Below are 27,740 nucleotides of genomic sequence, written 5' to 3'. Positions count from 1 at the left end.
ATCTTTTCCTGTAACTGACCTTTGAAAATGTTCTGTTTAAGCATTCCGTCAAACATTTGGCGGCATACTGAACTAGGTATTTTTCAGAAATGGCATGGGAAAAAAATGTAAAGAACCTGTTAAGCAGTGGGCACACAAAGGTTTGCAGCTATTTTATTTACAAGTATACATTTAACACAAAGAAACACCGATATTCAAGCCTAGTTAATAGTAGTGTAACAATATGCATCATCTGGATGATTATTCTAACCCAACTACATTGAAAAATTAATGCCAGTAAAATTCTTGGTCATAATATTAAGAAATACAATATATAAATTGAAAATATGATTGCTTAAAATTTGAAAATGGAAGTGAAGCCTTTTTTTTTTTTGCACAGGAGTCAGAGTTTAACATAATCTGAAGGAAAAGTCTCCAACTGACTTTATATTGTTCAGGTTAACAGAAGAAGAAAAAGCGTAGTTTCGCTGTGAGGGGGAACAGGCAGTTTGCTTCTTAAGGTAGAACATATTCCCAGCGTTCAGCCTTCGGTGGGCAATCACATCACTGAGCATGAAGACTTCCCTTGTGAAGATGCCCCGTCAATTTTCTCTGCCTCCAAAATTATCCTTCTGAAGACGTCAACAGCAGTCTGGAAAGAAGGCAGAGGGGCTATTAAGAGCCTGAAGCACTAGAAAGCACAGCAGCCACTGTAACTGTTTTAGAATAGCAAACAAGGATGAGAAGAGGAAAGGTGACGACATGCTGTAGCTCAGCATTGCTAGCATGCCTGAGATGGATATGCATGGGACACGATGCAATAAAAGCAACGCAAAAAATCAGGACTGCCTAACTTCCTCACCCAACTCTCATTGCTGAACTCTGACCTGCAAGCCTTCCTTATTCTCGTAATATGCAAGTGATGCTCAACATGTGAAGTGCCTCTTGAGCCAAAATCGCTCAGAATGGGCCTTGTGTACCTTGCACAATGTGTGCGAAGATCACTGCAGACCACCAGGCTGCTGAAGTTTCAAGCCAAAGTGTGAATCGGGTGGCTTTCCAAGGTGTAACGAAGACCTCTTTGTTAGGCCTGGCATGAGACCAGTGAAATATAATAGTCATTTGGTTTCATACCTACTTGTTTTGCACTGTAAGTATTGTTACCTGCCCTGAGCACTGGGAGCGGAAAGATTAGCAGTCTCATCTCAGAAGGCTACGAGGCTATTTCAGGGACCTGAGCCTGAATTCATAACCCAATAGTTATGTGAAGAGAGTTACAGAGCTGGGAGCTATGAAGGCCAGGGAAATGTTTCTGAGAAACTAGAGGGCAATGTCAACAGATGCTAAGAGGCAGTTGACTCAATTAAGCTCCAGGAGCCGCATTTTGGTTTGGAGAAATAGATGCTTTTCAGAAGGTACTTCCATTATTCTGAGCTAGAAGGTAGCACAGAAAGGCACCAAAATATATAAGGACTGATTAGGAAAAACCGTCCCCTGAACCAAAATGTTGCCCTTCAGTATCTTTATTAAATATATATATATAATCTCTTATCACCTAGTTGCTATTGATGTTTCATTTTTTCGTGTTAAAAGCTCTTTTCCTCTTGTACTGAAACTTGTTAAGAATTTTTGCCTGCAGAAGTAATAGTTGCAGGGAAAATATAGTATGAAGAAGTAGATGTTTTGGTAATGAGAATGCTGCAAATCATTTGTGTGAAACTATCTCGGCATTTTTGAGTTGGCACACTTGGAGAATCCAATGCTCGTCTTTCTGTTTTTTTCTGTTCATCAAGAATCATTTGCCAACAAGGTACAATTCTGAACTGGGCTTGCTTCCAAATTTGCTCCAGTGGATTCAAGCAGTCCCTTAAGCATCTTAAAAGTGCAATATGACAGTTAATTGAACATTGCCTCATATAATGCCAGATATGTACTGTATCTCATGTGACATTTAAAATCCAAAATCAAATGAAAAGGGTATTTGTCAGTATAATGTTTCCCAGGCACAAATTGTCCACAAGTGGTCAATTAACCTAATATATTTCCTCTGCAATTAGATTTTTTGCAGAATCCCAAATAGCTTGCTCTACAGAAGTTTCACCTCTACATGCTGTTTCTTTGCTCCTGAAGGTAGACAGGAATGCAATTTTATTGAAACATTCAGATACCCTCCCCGATATTCTGAAACAGTAATTCAGCTCCCATTTTAACAAGGAATATATGATATGCTGCTTTAACTCAAGCTCAAGTCTAAAACTGCCAGTGCTCTTTTTAGCGGATCCTTTCATCTTACAAAATTAGGGAGCTCTTAATCTGTGGTGGCAAAGCAAGAGTTCACCCTACCTCTGCAGCTTAAGGATAAATTGATGCAGTCATGCAACGAAGTCTATGGAAAATACATGTTTTAACAAGGTTCCCAGTTTGCATCGCCCATAACTAATCTTGTTTGTTTGTAGTTTTAAGTGGCTGCATTGATGTGACTGCATTAATCTTCTGATGACTGTAATATTTACATGATAGTCTTGTTGCCTGAAGATTTCATCATATGGTGACATATCACAGTAATCTCCAGATCAGGAACAGTCAATGGGATGCAAACGCCCAAGTGATGACTTTGCCACTATGCAAATGGTCATCAGCAAGCTGTAAAAAGCTGACTTGGGCAGCTCTTCTCCCATTTACCTGGAAACACATTCATAATTAAGCAGCAATTCCTATTTCAACTTCAACCCTTTAGAAGCAAATTGGCTACCTGGTTTTCTTTAGCAGAAGATTCCAAGAAAGCTGCATTCCAGGATTCTGCTAAAGCTTTCCCTTCTTCATAGCTGATCACCCTGAAAAAAGGAAAGGAAAGTTATTTATAGTAAGAGCCCTCTAAATTAAAGTTCTAACCATCTGACTGCTCGTCGTACTGTATTATATGTAAGATTTAGGAGAACTCATCTAATAGATCCAGATACGATATGTTTACAGTTCGGATTATCAGTGTTTCATGGAGAAGGTTTCACATCAATTTTCAATTAGAGCAAGAAGCAGGTGACACCTAGTTTCGAAGGAAGGGGAGCCGAGTGTATTGTTGGAAGGTACATAATGAAAGCCAAAGCTTGATCAGATCACACAATAACATTAAAGCCCTGCTGATCACACAGGTTTGGACAGTGGCGTAGCGTGGGGGGTGCAGGGGGGGCCGGCCACACCGGGTGCAACATCTGGGGGGGGGGCGCTCGCACTCGCAGTGCTAAAATCAGTGCTAAAATCCACGGGTTAGGGGGCGCAAATTACTTGCCTTGCCCCGGGTGCTGACAACCCATGCTACGCCACTGGGTTTGGAATCAACAACACAGGCACATCTCTAACAGCAACTTCACAAGCACTACGTTGTGTATTATTTTGGGTACAGTAACTTTTAAAAACAACTAAGTTAAGGCCGTGCACATTTACAGGCTAAGCAACGTCCCATGGGTGATCATCTAGGTAATAGGGTATTATTTGGACCATCTCTCTTCTAAGAGTAAAATTTTAGTAGTGGCAGCAATAATTCTGTCTATTAATAACGTAGAAGAGCCTACTGGATCAGGTCTAGGGCATACGTAGCCCAGCATCCTGCTCCCACAGTGGCCAGCCAGGCACCCATGGGAAACCAGCAAGCAGGATTCGGGCGCAAGAACACTCCCCCCCTCTGCTGGTTCCAGCAAGTGGTATTCAGAAGCATAGGATCTCCAACTGTGATTGGCAGAGCACAGCCACTGTGATCACCATAGCCTTCACTAGTTTGTCCAGTTCTCTTTTAAAGCCATCCAGGCTTGTGGTCATCACTGCCTCCTCAGGCAGTGAGTTCCACAGCTGAGCCACAAGCTGCTTGAAGGAGTATAGCCATATTACCACAATTCTGAGTTTCTGTGTCACCATAAATGTGTAAGTGATTATGATGGCAGGTGAATTTTTACCAATCAGAAAAAGGGGACTGGTAAAGATTATGGGAATTTGACAGTAGTGAAATTAAAAATCAACTTTGCCCCGACAGTAGTAAGATCCACCAGAGGATCGGCGGACAAATATCCGGGCAACAGGTTACCCTCAGGCAACTTTACCTGAACCTGACCTGGCCAAAATGCTACGTTTTAAAAATAATTGCAACTCTAAAACCTGAAAGCAATACTCAGGTACCAACCCAAGTAGGATGACCAGAGCTCTTTGGAGGAACAGCAGGGCACAAGTGTGACAAATATAGTTCATTCTTGGCTTCCTACATAACGCTTCTGCAGATAAGTAGGTCATCAACTGACCAACATTCCAACCTTAGTTGAATTTATCAAATAAAAGCCAGGAATAGGAATTGGAATGAGGCAAGCTGTGGTATCTGAGGTGATGTATCAGAAGGAAAGGTAGTAAATTACAAGCACATTTCAAGGCATAGGACTGCTACAGCTATCTGCAGACTGTTATGCTCAGAGAAGCATATTCTTCTCGGTTCTGCAGAGGTTAGATCCACTGAAATGAATAAGTAATGAATCAAGGCCGGTAACGTCTATTAATTTCAACGGGCCTACTCAGAGTATGACTGGATACAATGCACCACAACATTTTAATCTTAGCAGGGTTGCCTTAACGCATCTCAAGAGAAATATTCCATACCGTTCCATGTGCAGGTCCTTTTTATTTCCAACCAACATAATGGGGATCCTATGGGATTAAAAACAACACAAATCACTTTCAGAGCAGGAGCTGATGTCTGCAGAGTAATACGACAGCAAAATGAAACATGGAATGAAATGAGAGTGTTACTACTTACTGGACTTTTCCCACCATATCCAATAACTTGCCATGGATAACTTTAATCACTTCAAAACTGAAAAATAAAAGGATGACATCATACACGCCCTCCAACGTTGCACCCTCTGGCATTTCTATCCCGCCCACAAATAATTCTACAAAGATCAAAGCCACAAGCAAACACTACTTCATTTAACTACTGGGAATTCTATTTGTCTGGAAAACCTAAGTGAAGCCCCAATGCCAATGGTATCTCATCATGTTTACACAATTAAAAAATGAGAAATTAAAACCTGCACCCTGGCTTATACATGGCAAGCGAGACATTACTTGAGCTGTGTATGAATTTGATTTCTTTTAAACAGTAAAAGGTGATAAAGTTGAGCATCAAGCACCATAATTATTTTAAGTCACAAACCCAGGGTTAAAGAGGCTGTTCCCAAAACATAACACGAACCTGATACCGTTATATACCAGGTCACTTCCAAAGCAGTTTATGTTCTGTGTAGGCTGGTTGCACAATCCCCTGGGAACATGCGCTGTGCAAGCCTCACTGAAAGGAAGGGAGAATTGCACAACTGCAGTGGGAGTGCATGCAGAAGTTTCCACCGCAGTGTGACCTTGACCATGAAGGACAACTGGGTCAATGAGGTCAGGACTTCATTTTGGCACAGAAAAGTAAACAGAATTGGAGAAAGCCAGAACTGTCATTGTGACAGTTTGATCGCTCATGTAAATGGAAGACAATCCATAAAACACCAATGGCAGAATTCCAACACAGCACAGTACAATCTAAAAAAAATTTGCTGACTGAAAAGGGAGATGCACAAGGTTCGGCATTCACCCTGCTCCTTTCACCTCCTACCAGCAGACCAAGCTCATATCACCCTACGTTTTATGTACGGACTGCAAGATTTACACCACTAGTTCCCCAGGCCCTTGCCCGCTATCTGCATCTAACACTGGGGATGAGGAAACTCCAGCAACTTCAACCAACTACCCCACGGCTTTCACCTTCTCTACTCAGCTGGTCTGTGTTGTGCTTCAGGCACAGCCTGAACTTGCTGGGTTTGCTTTACATTTCAGTGTAGACTGCGACACACAACCACTCACGTTCCCTTCCTACGGCTTGCATTGCAAGGTGTTTAGGATTTGCAGAGCTCACCAGTACCAAAACCTGCCAAGGCTTGGCCTCATTCACCCCCATGAAACAACTTTACACATAAGAAGGAAATAAGAGATCACCTCGGAGACATGTGAGACATTAGAGTGGAAATATATTTGCAACTCTCATGTTCCTCAAAAACAGAAGCGAAATTACTGCAGAGGTACAGCTTAAGCATACTCTCCAGTATTGACAGTTATCAGGAATTTACAAGAGAAGTAAATGCAGAAGTTGTCCCAGTGTTTATTCTTTGTGTGTGATAATACAGTTAACTCCAGGAAAACAAGGTAGGATCCAGAGGGCTGTAAGTGGGCTTACATGAGCACATCAGGTTTTGGTTTTTTTAGGCCTCTCTACTGACTACATCCCTCATGCCCCATTCCAGCTACTCCTGAAGTTTGTGTGTGTGTTTTGGGGGGAGGTTGTTCTCTGAAATAACTTTCATAGAATCATAGAGTTGGAAGAGACCACAAGGGCCATCGAGTCCAACCCCCTGCCAAGCAGGAAACACCATCAGAGCACTCCTGACATATGGTTGTCAAGCCTCTGCTTAAAGACCTCCAAAGAAGGAGACTTCCCCACACTCCTTGGCAGCAAATACCACTGTTGAACAGTGGGGCCACAGCTGGAAGTGAAGGTTAGCAAATATCCTGTGCAGAATAAGGATACAATGCAGTGCCTTCCCAATCTACTTGAGGCTCCTGGAATGCAGTGCATAGTAATGCGCTGGCAACTGGGTAATCGGCAAGTTAGGGAGTAGCTCAAGACCCAAGCGCTCTTCCCTCGTGTATGGCTTATGGCCCTATCATGTGGGAGCAGAACACAAGTCCAATTTATGTCTGATAGCTTAAGGTGTAGAACAGCAGACCGGTGAATAAAATATTCTTAAAGGGCAAGAGATCACAACAATGCTGAGATATATGACCATGCCCTTGGAGGCTCGCCATAATGGGTATGAAGCTCACAGAGGCCACAGTCACAAGTGACACTAAATCAAGCTGTGGAACTCATTTTAAGCAAAACGTGTGTGTGCTTGTGCACACAGATCTCACTTCGCTTCTCCCTTAATTGAGCAGGGAAGCAAACCACGGAGTGGCTGGCTTTGCATTGTGTCTGTATCAGCACTTGTGGTTTGCTTTCCTCTAGACAAACCATGACTGGGAAGTCAGGCTTCGCATTGCGGTTTGTTTGGAGAGAAGTACACCACAAGGACTTTGTTCAGAGGCAACTCCAAGCCAGCTGACCTGGGACTTCTTTAGCAGCTGAACTAAGGGAGGAGGTGAAGTGTTACGGTTAAAACTAACCACATGGCTTGGCATAGCATGTGGTCACCATGACCCTCCTCCTATTCATTATGGCGAGTCCCCAACAGCTGTTGTCTCCTAACAATATTTTCTTCAGTCTGCTGCTCTCAAAAGGAAGTTAGAAATCACCTACACTTATGCCTGTGTGAGAGAACAGTACCACAAGGTTTGCAGAATATTAATTTGGAAACTTAAATTAAAACATCAACATTTTTATTAAGACTGCAAACAGGCTTAACAAGAAGCCTATTTTAAAATTCTCTATTAAAAGAAAGAAAGAAAAGCAAACGAATTGCTACCCACCCTGCGGCCAAGAACACACACATATGAGAAAGTGATAATTGAGCCCATCACAGAAAGCAGAGCTCAAAGAATGGAAATTTCCAAAGCAAAAGAATGCCTCAATACTGACTTCAAGAGCCAAGGTTACAAAGTCCAATAAACTCTTGCCTTCTGCTATCCTGTACAGTGTGTCCACATACACTGCCCCAATAAGGAGATCTGTCTGAGTCCTCAGAGCATACTGCAAATGGATCAAGGTTGCACTCTCATTTTTCATAGGCTACCAGGCAGCTGAAGGTTGGTAATGCCACAAAGCAACATCGTAAGTGAGCGAACTCAACGTGAAAGGCTCTATATCCCATTAGCAATCCTTTACCCACAGTAATAGGCTTTAGGTTATCAAGCACTAATGGCCTTGAAATGGTGCCAAGGTTTCTCTTTCAGGAAGGCAGAAGGGCTAATATCAAATGAGTGGAAGATTCAGCCTAGGGACAAATTCACAGACCTCACTTTTGATACCCACTGAGTTGTGTGCAAGTTCAGTTCTAAGGCTTTGCAATATTCATTTCAACAGATGAACACGAAATTCTACTCAGGGTTCGCCCATTGAAATCTATCGACCCAAGTTAGTTTTGCCCATCAATTTCAATGGATCTGTTCTTACGATACCAGAATGCTTGACACATGCACATTAGTAGGTTGCAGCTTGGTTACCACAACTTTGGATACCTATACACCAAGCATACAAGTGTGCATTTGCAGAGAAGGCAGCAAAACAATACTGGCAGGTACCATTGTTGCACACTTGAGAACAAAATTAATTGTCTAAGAAAGTAAGTAAAATAAAACTGTTTTATATGGCAATATAGATTTTTGAGGAATTTTTATACATATTCAACAGTCAACGTATATTTCTGAGCACAAAGCCTACTGTTTATGAAAGAGCATCAGTGGAATGTATCACTTGTTAGCTGACTTGATGACAAAGGCAGAGGTAAGGACCACAACTGCCTGAAATACTATTCTGTTTTTTCTTCTAGGTCTTACAATTTTGTTTCATGAAGAGCAAATGGATGCTGCCCTTTTATAGTACTTCTCAATTTAGCTTGCACTTTATGGTTCCCAGAATGTCAGTGAGAGCCAATACTACTTTGAAAGCTAATAAATAAAAACTCAGTATGTTTTTATGGCACTCAATCCATGTCCTGCAAAATATTTCTTGGTTGTGTTTGCACCACATTTTCAAGCAAAGTAGGGAGACTAAAGCAGCCAAAGTCTGAAACAGCTCAAAATTAAGAAACTGCCTTGATAGCAGGAATTGGAGGCATGTCTTACCTTTTTATTGATGTGACTGAGTAAACAAGAATGTATCCATTAATGTCTATGGAGTACGTCTGAGGAAATATTGAGTATTCATCCTGTTGGAAGATAAAGCTGCACGTTAATGTTTTGCTGCCACACAAGCTCATTAGTAAGCTTGAAGAACTGAGTTAGGATTAAGCGCATTTAATCCTTGCATTGTTAAAATGCTGTGCATGAACGTGACTTCCTTTCACTGCTGTCTTGCATTCTAGTGAATTCTTTGCATAGCTGAAGGATTACAATTCCTCTACAAAGGTCTACAGGAGCAGTGCCACCGCTGAAAATGGAAGGCACCAAACAGGAAAGCTGACATTTCACAGGCATGATGCACTCATGCGCTCACTATGCATTTACAAGAACGGCACTGAATGTGAGAACTGGTAACTTACAATTACTAAGCAGTCCTATGGGAAGCTGTCCATCAACTTTGACACACTGTGTCAAGACAGACAATTTTGGCATTTAAACCTATCAGTATTGTATCTGTTGGGAAATTGGAAGTAAATAACTTAGAACATGCTCAATACTGTTGCTCAATACTGTTTAAGATGCCAAATGATCTTTCGACTATGAAGTACTGCAAATAGTAGGTTATCAACAAAGGACTGATCAAATTCCATTTTAGCTTCCACAGATGTGAACACTACATCGATCTCTCATTGCTCCTTCAGAATTTAAGGTAACTTTGACTTGCCTGGAAGAAGGAACTTTCTTAATGACAAGGCAAGCTGACAAATTCAAAACAAGGTTCTGTTTAAAGATTTTTATTTTACTAATTAAAATACAATTCTAAGTACACAAAAGTAAACACAATTTCCCCCATCTTTTCTGTGACTTTAGGATGTTCACAGAGAGAAAGTTTCCCATTCACTTCTCCCTCCTCGAACCACCTATGCTCCCACAAGTGTCTGCCTGAAGGGTCAGGAATTTCTCCTGTACAATGTGAGATGAGGTCCAGAGGGGCTGCTAGGGAAGAGGTGAAATGGGAATCTTTCTCCCATGAACTTGATTAAGTTAAAATGATGAAATAAACAACTTGTGCAATTTTATTATTTTGATGAGTATGTTGTGGATTTGTCATTTCACGCATTTAGTGCTTGGCACATAACACCATTAATACATGAGCCCCCAGTGGCACAGTGGGTCAGTGGGTCTTGCTGTTAACCAGAAGGTTGGTGGTTTGGGGTGGCTGTGGGCAGGATTCCTGCATTACAGGGGGGTTGGACTAGATGACCCTTTTCAACTATACAATTCTATTATTCTATGTTCCTGCTCATCTTTACTTCATTTTATGGGCTGCCGCGATGAACCTTGCACATTGAAAATATAAATATGCTACAACTGAACTATCCCTTTGGAAGGCTTAAGTCTATGCAGGGGAAGTATTTTGCTTCGGATAGGGAAGGTAGCCTGGAAACCAAATATGCAGCCATTTGAGGCTCTGTTACCCCTTGATGTGACTCGATATGGCTTCCATGAGTTTTTCTGTGGCTTTAAAAATAGAGAAACATTTAGATGCCCTTGGTTTCCAAGGTTACAGTTGGGACGATGGTTGGGGAAGAGCCTAATCCTGCTCAAGGTCAAATACTGCCAGACTGGAAGATACCAAGAAATTATTGTACCTTCGGTTAAGCAGTGGCATTTTGCAAATGTGCTATAGTATATTTGAGCAAAAGGAGATGTTCAACTCTCAGCAGGTCCCATGCACAAAGACATATGCTACATTTTGAAAACTCACAGCAGCCTATTTATGCACAGGAATAAGCCCAATGCTCAAGGCTACAAAATAGTTTTCTCTACAGGGAAAGAGAAGTTCCTGCTTTGCGTCTTTTGAGGTTTAGTAGTTTCCTTCCTCCTACTTGCCTTATGTCTAGGGTTGGCATGTTTTGAAGAGCAAAAAAGAGGATACATTTGCCGGCGCCTAGGGCAGGGAGGAGGGGGTGCGGGAGCAGGTGAGCACTGGAGCGTGCTATGGGTGGGGCATGTGCTGGAGCGACATCAGAGGGCACTGGGAAGGGACGTGGCCAAATTTGTGCATGCAAAATGGGTGTGTGTGTGATACATACATACATACATACATACATACATATGCCTCTCCCTCTTTGGGACGTGCACAAGGTGGTAGTGGTGGTAGGCATATAAAATAATTAATTAAAAAGCCCAGGAAAAGCAATAAAGCGAAACAGCATCTTTTTATGTAGAAGGAGAAAGAGAGGAAGCAAGACATTTTGGCAAATTTGAAAAATCTGCCAGGACAGAAATTTTACCCCTGAAAAGGAGGACATGTCCTGGAAAAAGAGAATGTATGGCAACCCTACTTATGTCATGAAGGATTGTGAGAAATACTTTGTGCAAAAAGGATATAATCTACTGTCTTATCAGCACACTTGAGATTAAATCCAAATCAATGATCACATATTTCTCTCCTTCACTTGAATTCCCTCTATAAATGGCAAATTCATATGACAATTTTAGATTGACTGCAACTATGATCTTTCTGTTTTTTAAGCAAGAGTAACTGAGTTGGTTATGAAAATGTACTTAGGATCTGCTTCTTCGAAGATTTCATACAATCCTATAACCAGATCTAATTTCTACTTGAAAATAATTAAAAGCGCCATAGCATTCTTTCCTAAGTCTTTTAAGGCACTGTACCAATTTTAGGATATCAACACTGGAAATACTATCAGGGAAACAAACATCACTTACTTGGCCAGCTGTGTCAACTACTTGAAGATGATATTCCTGCCCATTTACTGTAATCAGCTTTGTGAATGCTGGACAAATGAGAAAAGGGGCAGTTCAGTGCTTCACAGAAAAAGTCTATCACTTCAGTTCAAACTGGCCATTTTACTCTTTAGTAGAATAAAAATAACCTGGGTTTCATTGGCCAAATTTGCACATCACAGTTAACTATTCTTAATGGATTAAAAAGAATGTGTTCTATGGCTTACCATTATGTCTGAACCAGAGGCTGTGGTTGGTTTCACCCAAACACAAATCATGATTTGCAAGTCAAAAACAAACCTTGACTTATAGATCATGGTTTGAGTGAAATACACCATGACCTTCAGTCTTAGATTAAGGCTGTGAAACTTATTTCATACACATATATTCAGTGCTCCCCCCCCCCCTAGAAAAATAGGTGTTGTTACTCACCATGAAGTTGTTACAGTGAGTGTTAAACTTTTTACAAACAACAACAAGGTGCTAGTACTGCGTACCCTTGAGTACATCCTGAAAAAAAGCACTGCATATATTCCTGCAGAGCTGAACTAGAAAGACTAGCCTTAAAGGCTAGCAGCTATATTAACTTTAGATCCAACATAATTTCAAGCTCATAGGTCTCATTTCCCAAAAGGCTGCAGAGAAGTGTTGCTTCTATTCCTTCTCTGCATATGTGAGTTCTAAACACAAGCCATAGTATGTGCACAAATTTAAAAAGACCGACTGGTTTACACCCTAGCTTCTCTATAGAAAACAGAACTTCATGAAGTTCTGCCTCCGTTAAACATCCAACTTCAGATTAAATAATAAATCAATGAAGCATAAACTGCTTCAAGCTCTTTGGAGGAAAAGTGCATGTGTGGGCGAAATGGATTGAGGCAAATCAGCTCCCCTTGCATGTTCAGAGAAATAGTTCAGTCACTTACTGTTCTCTATGGTAGGATCATATGAATCAACGAACTGGCCTTCCACAAACTGAATCGTCAACGATGATTTCCCTGTGAAGAAAACAAGGTAAAAGCTAACAGTGCTGCACATGCAGTTAACGACATTCTGTCACCAAACACAGAAGTTTTGCAAAAAAAATTGTTTTGTTTTAAAGAGCTGTTTAGGTATCCTGACTACACTGCGTGAGAGACAGTGTCTGACTCCCTCCTCCTATGCCATATCTGTGTTTCAATTGATTGATGACTTTTTCTCCCTTTGAACTGTAGCGCATCATGGCATATCACAAACTGTTCTTTACATTTTCCTCTGCTAGGATCTACACATTATGGCTTGGCTTGTTAGTCGCTCCCATTATTTGCAGCTGCTACAAACACTTCCATTACCCTAAAACCCAAGGAAGTTAGCATCTTTTGCACACCCTAGAGAGGTTACTGCCATCCCATTTGGTCATGCTGTCACTTCTGCTGTAAAGCAGCAAAAATATCAATAGGCATTGGAATTAACAGCCCTGCCTCACATATATCCAATGCAGGTTTTCACAAGTGCTATGGGAAATATGTATAGGGGTGAAAATATAACCACGGCCTGTTAAATACTGAAGCATTGCTCCAAGCTTCTTTCAAACTTTCAACACTGAGTTCTAAAGATGTCAATCTGTCTAAAAAAGAAGGTGTTTCATATGGTGAACATATGAACATATATATGCCTGTGCCAGGCAGCCATCTTATTTCCACGTACCACTTATTACCATTAGAATAACTTAAAATAGATACTCTCATTGTTCCACGTGAAACCAGAATGATTTGCACATAAGGTGATCATACATCCCACCCCTTAACTGTGACAAAAGTCAATGTTCCAATCCTCTTGTCTCTTTAGGAATATTATGTTTGCATAAAAACCCACACACAAAACCCACCACCCTGACATCTTCCATGAGGGCAAAGCCTGTGACATACATAGGTATTGCAAACAAGGATGTTTCTAACCTACTCCCATCCCGAACCTTCCCAGTAGACACTTTCCCTCCCCACATGCCCATGAATGGAAAGTACTATTATTATATTTATTAGTCACATTCCTCACAAAAGTGAGCCAAAACAAACTGATTGTAACAAGGGGGCAACAAATATGTGGAACGTTTCAAACTAAGGACCAAAAGCCTGGATAAAAATGAAAGGCTTTGCCTAACACCTAAAAAATAAAAAAATAAAAGGAAAGAGGTTACCAGACATGCCTCCACATGGAGATCCTTCCACCAGCCACCAATGAAAAGGTCTGTTCTAGTGTTGTCACTCTCCAGACCTCCCATGGAGGGGGCACAGAGAAGGATCGCAGGTATACCCATATGTGTGTGTTCTTGGCCGCAGGGTGGATAGCAATTCGTTTGCCAGGATACCCACCTCTGTGCCCCTCCTGGCACACAACATACTTAATAGGCTGATCTGGGCATGTCTGTCTCCATTGCTTGAGGGAACTCTCTTCACTGTTTACTTTGACTTCAACAGATCCTGTGAATCTGCCTGCATGGAACAAGGATGCTAATATTTTTTATAAGTCATTGAACTAATCTATTTATTTATTTAATGCATTTTTATCCCACTCTTCGGCTGAAAAAAGGCTTCCAGAGTGGTTTACAAATGTCAATGGTGAGCCAGACTCTGCCCTCAGGCTTACAACCTCCTAGAAGATGCAAAAGAAAAGGAAAAGGGATTAGGAGGGATGGAGAGACCGCATTAGAGGAAGGATTAGTTGGGAAATTAGTATTTTCCTTTTATGCAGTTTCTGATATATCTTACTCTATTGTATTGCAATGTTTAATAAATATATTGAATTAGGAGTCTGGAGTTGATTAAAAAGCTTTACCCGTACACAGCCTCCTTCGTGAGCTGACGGCTGTGCCCAATGCTACATGGATCCTGGAACAGAACTAATTCAGGCCTGCTTCTTCCCGATAAAGATACTGTTAAGTCTGAATTCCCACGTATTCAGATGAAGGTCACGTCACACCGAAAGTAGGGGTAGGAAATCTCTGCCCCGCAGCACAAAGTTGACCCACCAGGTCACCCTATTTGGCTCACGAGGCCATTTCCCCCAAACTATGCCCGCCTGTCCCACATCCGATACCATAAGTAAAAAAACCTGACAAAAGCAGGATTGAATGCACTTGCTTCCCATCTCCCTCTATCACTATGGGTTAAAGATCTGGGCCCAATTGGCCATAAAGGTTCCCCACATCATCCCAAAGGCTTTACTTTATGCTGTGCCCCACACTGTTAATTATGGATTTTAAGATACTGCAACGTGAAGCACTGGGGAGCCAGTGCTAAGCAAAACGTTAAGAAACCTGCCATCCTTCAGGTCCTTGGAAAAACTTTCTTTTTGAGATATAGCTGTGCCTTTTTCTGCACTGCAGTGACCCCTGTCTACATGAAATAGTTGCTAGCACCTGTCTGATGTGTTTGCCAACGGCAGGCAACATAATCCTAAAGCAAAGATCACAAGGCATGGTGGATACTTTGGGGCCCAGGCTTGTTTTTTTTTTAAAACTACACACCACATTGTAGTTGCATTTCATAAGCATTTCTAGCTAGTAAACAGGTCATCTGAATTAAAAATGAAACCAACAACTTCTCACATGGCAGGAAGAACCAGACGCACAAATATAGGGTGGGGGGACACCTGGCTTACTAGCAGTATATGTGAAAAGGATCTAGGGGTCTTGGTGGATCACAAGCTTAACCTGAATCAACAGTGTGATGCAGAAGCAAAAAAAGCGAACACTATTCTAGGCTGTATCAACAGAAGTATAGTGTCCAGAGATCAAGGGAAGTAATAGTACCACTCTATTCTGCCTTGGTTAGACCACACCTGGAATACTATGTCCAATGCTAGGCACCACAATTTAAGAAGGATGCTGACAAGCTGGAATTTGTGCAGAGAGGGCAACCAAGTTGATTAAGGGTCTGGAAACTTACAAGGAGTGCTTGAAGGAGCTGGGTATGTTTAGCCTGGAAAAGAGGAGACTGAGGGGAGATATGATAGCCATCTTCAAGTATCTTAAGGGCTGTCACATGGAAGAGGGAACATGCTTGCTTTCCCACCAGTCTGGTAATTCTAGATATGCGTTTCTGTTGCAAAAGAAGGGCTATAAGCTCAGTGGGGTTAAACACTTGCCTTACATGCAGAAGGTCCCAGGTTCAATCCCTGGCATCTCCTGGCACGCCTGAGACCCCTGAAATCCTGTATAGCCGTGGACAAAACAGAAAACACTGATCTATAAAGACGTGACTCAGTATAAGGGAGATTCCTATGTCCTGACTATTACTTCAAGATGTCTACAGAAAACCTTGTGCTGTAAACTGATTTCACGTATCAGCTTGGCAGAAATATTCCATTTGATGGACACAGCAAAATTCCCACTGGTCTAATTATAAAATGTTTTCAAATGTTGCTTTCGCCCATTTGAACCGAATCCAATTTTTCATTCACAGGCGTTGTAGTACATAGTGAGGGAACATTTGAAAGCAAACCAGCAGAAATCCAGATAGCACAAGGCCGGGGGCGGCATTCTATGGATGACATAGGGATAGCAAAAATCCAAGACCAAAACATTCTGCCAATCACATTGGTAAAAAGTGTGAAGCCCTTTTTAAAAACCCCAAAATAACCCCACTAGAGCAGAGATGGGAATAATGAATTATAATATGTGACAACACAAGTTCAATTACCTATTCAGCAGCAAGCAGACTAAATTAAGATGAAAAAATGTTCATCATTTAAGAAGTTGCCAGTTATGCAACGTTCAAGCTTCCGGGCTCCTTGCCAACCAAGTGTGGGCAGGCAAGCAGCATGCTTGGCTATAGTTCAGGGCTGGCCAAATGGCACTGGAATATATTGCAAAATTGCAGTCAGACAGGATAAAGCACAATAGCTCCTGACTACTTTCAGGTTTGAGTGGGAAGAGGGAAAGAACACTGTTATGTGCAAGTCTAAAATGTCTGCCTGTACCAAGACTGTTGGCGTGGCTTGTCTTCTTCATGTTAGGCTGCCATCTGTGAATCAAAACCGCAACAACTCTCAAAGTCGCTTTAAATCCATATTCAGCAACCAGCGTTCGAAACTCCCGCTGTTCTAGGCGCATTTTGTGAAAGGGAATTTCCTTAGTGTGAGCAGTTTCTGAGGTCTGGGTGCATTACTGTGCCTAAGATTTCAGATTAAAACTGCAGAGTGGAAGGAAAGGAGGACATTTTTCTGCCTCCCCACTTCCAGCTACTCTCTGAAAACTGGAGAAGAGACCCTCTTAAGAATATTAGAGGGGTGGGCGGGGGAAGGACTAGACCATGTGAACATAATATTTTAGCTGCAGTTCATTCATTTTCAGCTCTGCATTGTTAAAAAAAAAGTGTGCCTAGATATTCTGTTGTTGCACCCGGAACCTAGGTTTAAGGTGCCATTTAGCTCCTAGCTTTCATATGTCAGGTTCTAACACTGTCAGTGGCTCACCCTTTATAGCATTTAGGGGAGTCCAGGAGGGTTAAAGTAACTGGCCAAGTTATTTTCAACACTTTTTCGTTGTTGTTCAAGAATCCACCGACAGCGGACGAATCAATATGGCTAGCTTCACCCAACAATCCCGCCCCTCCCCAGCAAACAAATCTCACTGCAGCCAGCTAAAACCACGAAACATGCCCCATCCCCCTTCTACCTCTCTATCAAGGAAATATAACAAGTGACTAGAAAGAGAACCTTTCCAAGTGATGCTGACACAAAACCCCGCACATACACTAAGTAAAAGAATGTAAGTTTAACCACCCCATCCCCCTCTCTGCCCCCTTTTCTTCCCCAACCTTATACTGTACACAACACTAATGTCTCCCAACAAACGTAATCAATCTGTAGAAAACACAACCTGAAAAAGAGACAATGCACATACTTTTGTAAACCATGAAAATCTTTAATTTTTTTTAAAAAAACCACATCAAAAACTGTTCTTGTTAAAAACTGGTGGAAAGAAGGAAGCAACTGAGTCCATATTTTTGTCTTTATTATTTTGGAGTTGTAAGCAGAAGTACTTACACCCCTTCCTATAAAACATGTATTCAAGTCTCTCTTCTGATTCAGCTGCTGGTGGACTTGAAAAGAGTTTTGAAGTTACAAAAGCTAAGGCTTCAAGGTAGGATTCAACAGAAAGCATCAACAGAGTAGGCTTAGATCATTTTCAGAGATATGGATAGCATATGCGCTATTTATAAACAACGTAATTCTAAAAAGAAATTTTTTGGATAGACTCAATAATGCCTCGGTTTGAAGTGTTTTTCTGTATATTGTGGCTGTGGCAGACAAGGAGGGGGAGAGAGAGAAGGTGCCCTTTGGGTGTTGTTCTTCTTTACACTTCCCTGAGGGCCAAATTTAACATGGCTCTGCTTTTTCCTCAAGACCATCCTTCCCACTTGTAGCAAGCAGCGTAGCCATGAGGGAGGAAATTCTGGCACTGTCCTCCTGCGCTCTCTCCCATGCACTGATAGAAGTTCCAGATGGGATATTTCTAAACTTCAGTGGTTGTTTTGAAATCTACTTCAAAGTGCTAACTATTCTGATGTTGTGCTTAGTGGTCTATAATTGTCTAGGTTCTCAGTGAACTGCCTTTTCCCGTTATCTCCCTTCTCCATAAATAACTCTTGGATTAATAAATACACAGAACTGAATTTCATAAATTAATCTTAAGCGCCTTTAAAATGCTAACATTCTGTAGCATCCCTTTTCTTGTTAATGAAGCTTAAACTATTATTAATAATAATAATAATAATAAATTTGCAGAAGCCAAAAAGAGCACAGAGCTATCCCAACTGCGCTCAACAGATTTAAAGTGGTGGGACAGGCACCTCCAATGGTATGGTAATAGAGGAAGCTGTGACAAGAGAAGCAAGTTTGCTACTTTGCAGCTTGCCAAAGACCAGGGTAGGAGACTCAATCTGGTCAGTAGGCCGAATCTATACCTCCTCCACAGGTCAACTCCAGCAGGTAGGCAGGGCTGCCCACCTATCACTTACCTCACATTATTAATTCTGTGTCCAGCTGAGACCGTACCTGCCTGTGCACTGTTTTGCCAGAGTGGTACATACTCTGGTTATCTCCCACTTGGACTACTGCAATGCACTCTATGTGGGGCTACGTTTCAAGATGACTCAGAAACTACAATTAATCCAGAATGTGGCACCTAGACTGGTGACAGGGAGTGGCCACCACGACCTAACTCCACTCTGAAAGGATCGGCATTGGCTTCCAGTACGTTTCCAGGCACAATTCAAAGTGTTGCTGCTGACCTTTAAAGCTCTAAACAGTCTTGATTTTGTATACCTGAAGGAGCGTCTCCACTCCCATCATCCAGCCCAGACACTGAGGTCCAGCTCTGAGGGCCTTCTCAATAGTGGCACCCGCCCTGTGGAACACTCTCTATATAAATAACTATACATAAATAACTATATACATAAATAACTCTCTACATAAATAACTATATGACTTTAGAAGACATCTGAAGGCAACCCTGTACAGGGAAGTTTTTAATGGTTGATGTTTTATCGTGATTTTAAGATTTTGTTGGGAGCCGCCCAGACTGGCTGGGGCAACCCAGTCACATGGGCGGCATATAAATAATAAAATAATGATGGTGGGCAGTGACAACTTCAAAGGGGCTGATCAACTGACTGGTACTTACATTGTACCTTCAAAGGGGCTCATGATAACTGCCATTCGGCTGACTGGTATAGAGAGCAAGCCTCATTGGGTGCACTAGGGAATTCCCAAAATCAAATATCCTGTCTCCCAGTGGGGCTCACTGCCAGGGAGCAATCAGGAGAATACCTTATAAGCTCCCAACTGCTGCTTTTCAGCCATATTTTTACCTGCCCCACCCCTGATGTCATATGTGACATGGGGCAGATGGGTGTGGATTTTGAGAAAACAGCCTCACAGACCTCATACTGCCTGACTTAATTAGGCCTAGGGACTGGGGGTTTAAGGTAGCTCTGGGTCCACTGCTAAGTCATTACACATCATATAAAATTGAAATATTGAAAATAAGCACTGAATACTTCAAGCTTAGTTTTATTTTTGCCACTTCTAGTCTTAATGCTATCATACAATCTCATGAAAAACTATTATGTTAAACCTACTTTCAAATTTAACCCTCCCCTCCCCACGGGCCAAACAATTTCTTATTAAGTATAATTCCCCGCCCCCCAAACTTCTCTATTCTTGTTTCCAAAATAACTGCTCTTCAGTTTGAAGAGCCACCACACTGGACAACATAACAAGATTATCCATATCTCCATCAAGATTTATACCCTAAGACAGTTTTGCTTCCAGCAAACCTCCTTCTGTCAGTTAAAATCCACTACAAGATAATGAAGGAAGTACACTGGTCTTCTATCATCAGTCTGCCAACATGAGCTATATTTTTCATGTTCCTTGCATGCAACTCAAAGGGAAGTGGCAGTACAGTAAAATGGGCAAAGAGAGGAAAGTCTAGAATACTGGCCACAAGTTAGAATTCAGAATGTCCCCCTCCTTTTTTATAAGAAGTTTCTAGTCCTCATGGTCTTAGAGAACAATTTACTAAGGTGCAGGCAGGGTTTACTGAACATTCACAGGCAGAGTTCAATGGGGTCTTCTGGTCTGGGAAAAGTGCTTGATGTCCTATAGAGCAGGGAAGCCTGTGCAAGTGTAGACCCTAAATAATTATTGCTTGTAATCCGCAACTGGAATGATGAATACGTCTTATAACTTCATTTGCATATTATACTACAGCATTGACACTTATAAGCAAATTTCAGAAAGGCTTGATTATTACATTTTAACAATTTGGAACTACTCTCTGATGATTAGTGGCAGAGAAGACTTTATCTTAATTGTGCTATTAAATAATTCAAACACGTTAATGTACAATGTGGAAATTTAATGAAGTGTGTTGCCCATGGATTCTGTGCTGAAGTATTCTGGTGACCCCCTTGGTATGGGAAGTTGGACTGGCCTGTGAGAGACCATAGCACAACCCCCAAGTTACATTAGAGACAATCTGAAGACTGCCCCTTATAGCCCACACACTTCTTCTATGGCAGGGGCAGGGAACCTGCCTTCCACAGACTGACTGACTCCAGCTCTTCATTAAAAGTAATGGATGGCTAGTAAGAAAGCCAATTATTTGTGATCCCAGAGGGTATCTCAAAGTAGGCCTAGCACACCTCCAAGATAGCTTTCTCTCCCATCCACAGCCTTTAAGATCAATGCGTCAAACAGTACAATATCATCTGAGCACCATATTATAATGAAAAGGTTACATAAATGTTCAGTACCTGCCCCCAAACTATGAGACACCCTCTTCCTTGAGACCAACAGTCTCAGACTGAATACTGAGATGTGCTGATCCTGCATTTGACACACAAAGTTAAGTGGGCAGGTGTGTATGTGTCTAATTTCAATATAATTCAACTATCTATCTCAGACATTCTATTTTTAGTGCGGCCTCCCACCTGCACCACCTTAAACGGTTACTTAATCCAAGCCATTTGAGCACAGATGAGGACAGAAACTGACGTAAATGAGCGGTGGGGAAACCCTCTCACCATATCCCTGTAGGACCAGCAGTGTCTTGAAAAATTAGGCATGCTTTCCTTTGGCAAGAGTTATCAATGCAAACACATCAATAGCCCTGCTTAATGTGGTCCCCAAAGCAAGAGCAAGCACTGAAAACAGGCTCTAAACTGGGAGCCTCTTTGCTCATTTTGAATACTAACAGAATTTTAAGTTCGAAGTTGCATCACTTGATTTATAATCTAAATAACAGCCGTGTTTTACCTCACAAGGGAAATGCAGCAAACAGCATTTCAGGCAAGGTACTATTTATTCATCAGCTAAGGCCAAGCATTCACATACATGCAGTTATATTATGAAAAAGATGAATTTTATTATGCAAAGAAGCTGAGGCTATTTGACTTCCAATGTTTAAGGTAGCTCTGAAAAAGAAATCAATTTTGTCGGGATTTACTGCAAAGGTATGCCAAGTAAGTTATTGCAAATCAGCCTTAGAAAGTGCACATTATTCAAATACACAAAACTGGAAGGTCAGAGCTAAGTTCCATTTGACGGTGTCAAATAGCTTCATAGTACGAGCCAAAAATATTTGAGGCTTCCACAGCACAGAGACCTAAGATTCAATTACATCAGTGTCTATATTTGTAGACTATGCATTGCATTTAGGAAACTGATATTTATATAAATACAGGAAGTGTTAAAAGGAGTTGGTGACTGAACAAGGTATCCTATGTAAATATGTTAGCAGCTTGACTGTTTTAAGTATTGTTGAGAGTGAGATGAGAAAAAAAGCTCAGAAATGCAAACCAGGCAACTCAGGAGTTAATTCTAGCACAGTGTCCTTAAACAACCCTTTCAGTGGCTTGATATTACAGTCAAACATGCTGCCTCTAGAGTTTACTGCTACCATTAACAAGTGCATTGCAGTAAGATTTGCCACTAGACAGGCAGGAATAAAATGAAGCTTTTAATTAAAGCTGGCATTTCAGACTACTACTCAGGAGCAGTTATCCTGCTTAAGAACAAGATCTGGATTCAGCAAATAGTGAAGACAACGACCAAAGAACTGTGTAAAACTGCATTTCAGCAGCTGTTTCAGTGATGTGATTAAATATTTGGCAACTTTTAATTGCAGATTGTCCTTGTGCATTATGATCATTCCCCCATCCATGTTTGAAAATGTGCCTAATATTTAAGCACCCATAACTAAGAAAAGAAACACACACTAAAGGCATAGAATGCAACACTACACTAGCACAAACCAGTCTTTTCTTTCTTTCTTTTTAAAAAACCTAGCACTAATACCTTAAGGTACAGGTGGTGACCATTTCACATGGGGGTTGTGTTCTTGGCCCCCGTGTGTGTTGGTGGAGCATGTATAAGCACGTTCTGCCCTCTTCCAGGTCCAAAAGGACCCACGCGATGGCAATCACACGTCAACTGAATGAATCTAAAATGGTTGCCGCTTGCATATCAGTGTTTATAAGACTAAGACAGGGGTAGGCAACCTAAGGCCCGTGGGCCAGATCCGGCCCGCAGATGGTCTGGGAATCAGCGTGTTTTTACATGAGTAGAATGTGTCCTTTTATGTAAAATGCATCTCTGGGTTATTTGTGGGGCATAGGAATTGGTTCATTCTCGCCCCAATATAGTCCAGCCCACCACATGGTCTGAAGGAAGGTCCACGGCTGGAAAAGGTTGCTGACCCCTGGGCTAAGATATGGATCCTCCATAGAGCCCTTCTGCACCTGCCTCTCCCCAGATAAAATTTTGAACGCTAGAAGAGCCCCAGCTCATCTTTCCCGCTTTTATAGAAGGAACTTCCTGTCTGAAACACTGTAAAGCCACTGTCAGTCAGTGTACTGAGCTGGATGGCCAATGGTCAGACTCTGTCCTGTGTACTTCACTGTATGTGTACAAAGGTTTCAAAAGGAGTAGGCCTCCTTCAGAGAGTTCTGTGGGCCATTTTCAGATCAGTAAGCAAACAAATATTGTAGGATAGCTATTTTCAGGCAATCCAAATGATTTAATGGATTAGAAAGTCTACCTTTACTTTCCTAATCTAATTACTTTGTTCACCAGGTACTTTCTTTGCCTTATACCCTTGCTAGCTTGAGCCTTATACAAAGAGGCTACCTTACACCTGAATTATCTTTGCCATACCAGCTTGTAAAGTCCACACATGTAGGGCAAATTCTTGCATTCAATTACAGACTGATGCTGATTGTTTCCTTGGTCACATTGTATGAACAAGCTACATTTTTGTTCTTCTATTCAGGCCTCTCTATAATCTTTGTGCCAGGGAAAGAAATGGAATTACAACAACTGGAACTTGATCCAGGCATGAAGAAAGCCTTGAGGTATGCCTTTTTCACACTGAGAAAGCATCTGAAGGGTTCTGAAACCAAAGTCACTGTAAATTTTACAGAACCGGAAAAGCATGTCAATGTTACATCTGCTTTGTTCTGTTGCATTGCCTTGATTTCCTCTTCGTTCCCAATAAAGGAGGAGAGGGGAGGGAAAAGGAATTGCTATGGTAACAATTCTATGACACTAACTTGACAACCATTCTTCCCCAAAGTATATGAAGAAAGATACAGCAGATGAGAACTGTACAACTGTAAGGTTGTACTGTACTTGGAAACTATTTTAACATGGAGTTAAGGTTCTGGATTGAACATCTCATTTTAAAGATCCCTCTTCAAAACAAGGGTCTGATATTAGCTAAACCACCTGTACTTTCTGCCAGAGCTGAAAGTGTGTTTGCTTCACTGAACCTAGTAAAAATGCCTGCTTCACTGAGTAGATATGAAAACCTGACCTCAGTATATTTTTCCTTAAATAAATTTCACTTATTTAATTTATACTCCACCCTTTTCTCCCAAGGAGCTCAAAGGTACATGGTTCTCCTCCTCCTCATTTAATCCCCACAACACCACTCAGGTAGGTTAGGAAGAGAGGTAGTGACTGGGCCAAGGTTACCCAGTGAGCTTCATGATGGAATGGGGATTTGAACCTTGGTTCTACGTCAACCCAGGGATTGTCAACCTGGTCCCTACCACCCACTAATAGGTGTTTCAGGATTCTAGGTGGGCAGTAGGGGGTTCTACAGCACAAGCTGAATCCTCCTTCCATTGAGCACTGGTGGGCAGTAAGGAAATTTTACCATCAAGAAAGATGCATTAGTGGGCAGTAGGTATAAAAAGGTTGACTGCCCCTGCTCTAACCACTGCATCATTCAAGCTCTCCTACAACAAAAAAGGCCCTATAAACCAAAGTATGTTTCAGCATCACATTTCCAAGCATTATGGCAGTCATTACGAGAAATAAAGCTGGAATATAAGAACCTGCCTATTTAAACATTTCTCTTATCTACATTATACAATAAAACTTAAATAAAGATTAAACACCCAGAAAGTGTACTGTGAAAGTGAACATGAACAGCTCCTCAACTTTGGACTCCTCCCATCTTGTGGTGGAAATAACTTATTTTACACACTATGACTTAACACTCAGCTGGTTTACACTGTGGATGCTGCTACCCAGTTTGTTTATATACTTGGACTTTGAAGCCCTTTTTCCACCCACCTTGCTCTCTAACATTACTTTTGTTTACAACAGAACAAAATATCTAAAGAATGCCATCATTTCAGCATTTAAAAGTCCGTGGACCTTTAGGGGCAAAAGCAGAGAGCACAGTGTTAAAAAAGGGTTAGATTCCAGCTTTAAATGACCTATGGTAGTGCTGTTTAGATTGGTGAGCAGTAAGTGGATGGAAAGAGGAGCATCCCAAAGCACTTGCTACATGTTTCAAGCAAGCAGCTGGGTAGCAAACTGCACTGCTGACTTACTCATGTAACAGAAGACCTTTACTAAACACTCAAGGGTTTTTTTGTGTATGACAAGGTGGCAAACCCAGGTTTGCTGCCAAATGTGCACTCAATGGGAAGCTGTTGCCAATCTCAGCTTCCAGACAAATGTTATTTGTACAATGATACACACGTGAAAACACCTGTGTTCAAGTGCCCATGTAATTAACACTTTGTTTTGTAGGTGTGCACCATAAAAGATGTGATGAGTCCCCAATGCAGCTTTGTCAGCTGTAGAAGTGGTCACATGCTCTTTGCCCTCAAATGTATTTTGAAAGTGACCCCATTTACCTGACAAAGACCAGGTGTCCACTGAGCTTTCTAACAGAATCAAATACATACTATTTAATATACTCTAGCACTTGCTGTACAGTAGCCAATAAAAAACACACACATACAGTCACACCCTTTACTATGTGTTTACCTGTCCCATCATCACACCTGGAGGAAACAGTCAGAAACCAGACAAGCTGCTAAATGTTTGAGCAAGCAAAATAAAAGAAGTTTGCCTAATCCCTGAAGTTGATTTGGGCCTCCTTAAGGAGGCAACTGCTAGGAAAGGGAGGAAGCTTCTTTCAGAGACATTCCCCTGCACCTCCACTACATGTCCTAAGTAAATTATAACTTCATTTTCAATTACTCCACAATAATTACTTTCTAATATTACATTTGAAAAACCTGGCCAATGATTTTGGGAGACTTATTTGGCAAATCCTGAGACCCCCTAATCTAAACTACTTTAAGCAAAAAAGTAAAATGATTTACAAAGAGTGAACTGAAGTTAATGTCTTTTATATGTAGAAATTGCACCTGTGATTAGTTTCAAACCACTACCAGCTTTCTGGGGAATTCTGCTTGAATGAGTTTTACTCCCTATGAAAGTCCTTTGGTGCAGAAGCTAAGCAGGTCTATAAAGTATGTCCAAGAGACGAGACAAAGCCATAGTTATCTTCCTCACGGGATCAGACCAAGAAAATTGGTGAATGGTTTTAGTAATGCATCACTTCTCTTCCTGTACAGTATCCAACACATTGTTAACATGCAATAAATCCACAATAACTGACCCACATAGCAATGTAGTTTGAGGAAACAAAACTCAAATTGGTTAACTTGCACTAACGCTTTAGCCACACTGTCATCTTCAGACCAGGATAATTTGCAGAACCGAATCTGCAAATTATTTCCACCAACTCATTTCAACCAACTCATACCAGTTTCCAACTTTGGGGAGGGGTGGAGGAAAAAAACCACAAGAGCCCAATTTTCTTAACGCGGTGGGTCACCGGAAGCGAACGCTCTCAAAGACCAAATGTGTGGAGCGGCAAGAAGAGATTGTCACTCACTGTAGCGGCAGCTACAAAATCATTATTGCGAAAGCGCGATCTTGGGTATGCGGTGCCAGGCGCAGTGGATGGGAGTGGACATCTGGGAGCTGCCCCGGAAACCATCATTACCCGTAACCACGCTTTGCACGAGGAAGGGGGGTGGGTTGGTAAAAAGATTTCACGTCAGCCTGGAGCGGGAACGGTGTTCCCCGCGAGCCAGACCGCGGAAGATTAACAAGTCGCCTCTGCAGACGCGGGAAATGCAAAACGGCCGCTCGGAGCCTCTCCGGAGAAAACGGCCCCGGGAGTTGCGAGGCATCTGCCCCGGGTGCGCTGCGTGGGGAGCCCGGCGAGGCTAAGTTACGGGGAAATGCACACAGACACGCGCGCGAGGCCACCGCCACACGCTTCCCAGCACCGAAAGCAGGCAGGGCAGCAGCCCGCCCGGAAAACGGCTGACAGGCCCAAGGCGGGTCGTCGTCGTCGTCCTCCTCACCTGCCACCGGCTTCGAAGGCGGGCTGCCCCCTTTCGGCCGCCAAGCCACGAGGCGGGAGCGGCGCGCACGTCCGCCTGCGGAGCCTCAACTTGGGCCGAGGGCGGAAGGCGGAGGCCGGCGCGCCCGCGTGGGGGGCTTGAGAGAAGCGCCCCGGTCTGGAGGAGCCCCTCGGGGCCCGCTCCCCGCACCCTCCACCCGCCTCAGGCAGTGACTCACCGACGCTCCTGTAGCCCAGGATGGCGATCTTACGGGACTTGGACGGCGGCATCTTTTCCCCGCCGGGCCCCGAACCACATCAAGGGCTCCGGCCACGGGCGGGCGGGACGAGAGGGAGAACGGGAGGCGCTGCTCCTGACGAGGAGGCGGAGGCGGGCGGCCGAGGCCTTAGGTGGGGCCGGCTGGGGACAGGTAGAGGCGGCAGGGGGCGGCAGCGCGCGGCATGCAAGGCGGCGGAGGGAGGGGTGAGGGGAAGAGACGGACCGCGCGGGACTCGCTGACTAACTGAGAGGCACGGCGATGCGACGGCGCCCGCTTCACTCACGTGACAACCGCCTTCCTCGGCCGTCTCCTCCTCCGCTTCCTCCCCCTTCACCCCCCCCACCGCTCGCGCGTGCGCGCATCTTCGCCTCAGCATTCGCTCGCCCACGTACGGCCGCCGTCGTGCGCGCTTGCGTCACGGGCGAGGGAGAGGTTCACCGTTGGACTGGCAGGCGGGCAAACGGCCGAGCCGAGCTCGCGCTGGAAATTTCGCTGCGTCATCCTTCCCTCAAGGAGGTTGCCCCGCCTGGTTGTTTGGCTCTGGCTCTGGCTCTGCTCTGGCTCTGGCTCTCCCGACCCCGCCCACTCCTTTTCACCTCCTCAGGAGGGGCAGGCGTTGGTTGGATATACAGTATCGGCTATTTTTTGTTGTTTGGCGG

General features: G+C 42.7%; 1 protein-coding gene across 2 annotated transcripts; it reads right to left on the bottom strand.

Moving 5' to 3' along the window:
* Nucleotides 1-137: 137 nt before the first annotated feature.
* On the bottom strand, nucleotides 138-27,740 carry RHEB (Ras homolog, mTORC1 binding). Of its 2 annotated transcripts, none has more exons than XM_083406816.1 (8): nucleotides 27,040-27,740; nucleotides 12,519-12,590; nucleotides 11,575-11,642; nucleotides 8,839-8,921; nucleotides 4,772-4,828; nucleotides 4,615-4,662; nucleotides 2,732-2,813; nucleotides 138-631 (listed from the first exon to the last, which is right to left on the bottom strand). In XM_083406816.1, the coding sequence occupies exons 1-8, from the start codon at nucleotides 27,089-27,091 to the stop codon at nucleotides 539-541; spliced, it is 555 nt and encodes a 184-aa protein (XP_083262942.1). In that variant the 5' UTR covers nucleotides 27,092-27,740; the 3' UTR covers nucleotides 138-538. The 2 variants fall into 2 exon arrangements, with proteins under 2 accessions (XP_083262942.1, XP_083262941.1); XM_083406815.1 differs by having other exon boundaries at nucleotides 27,365-27,653.

This window comes from Podarcis tiliguerta (genome assembly GCF_965153285.1).
Source record: "Podarcis tiliguerta genome assembly, chromosome: 12".
In the NCBI taxonomy this organism is placed as follows: Eukaryota; Metazoa; Chordata; class Lepidosauria; order Squamata; family Lacertidae; genus Podarcis; species Podarcis tiliguerta.
The sequence above is the reverse complement of the archived record's forward strand: the minus strand, read 5'-3'. Positions and strand labels throughout refer to the sequence as shown.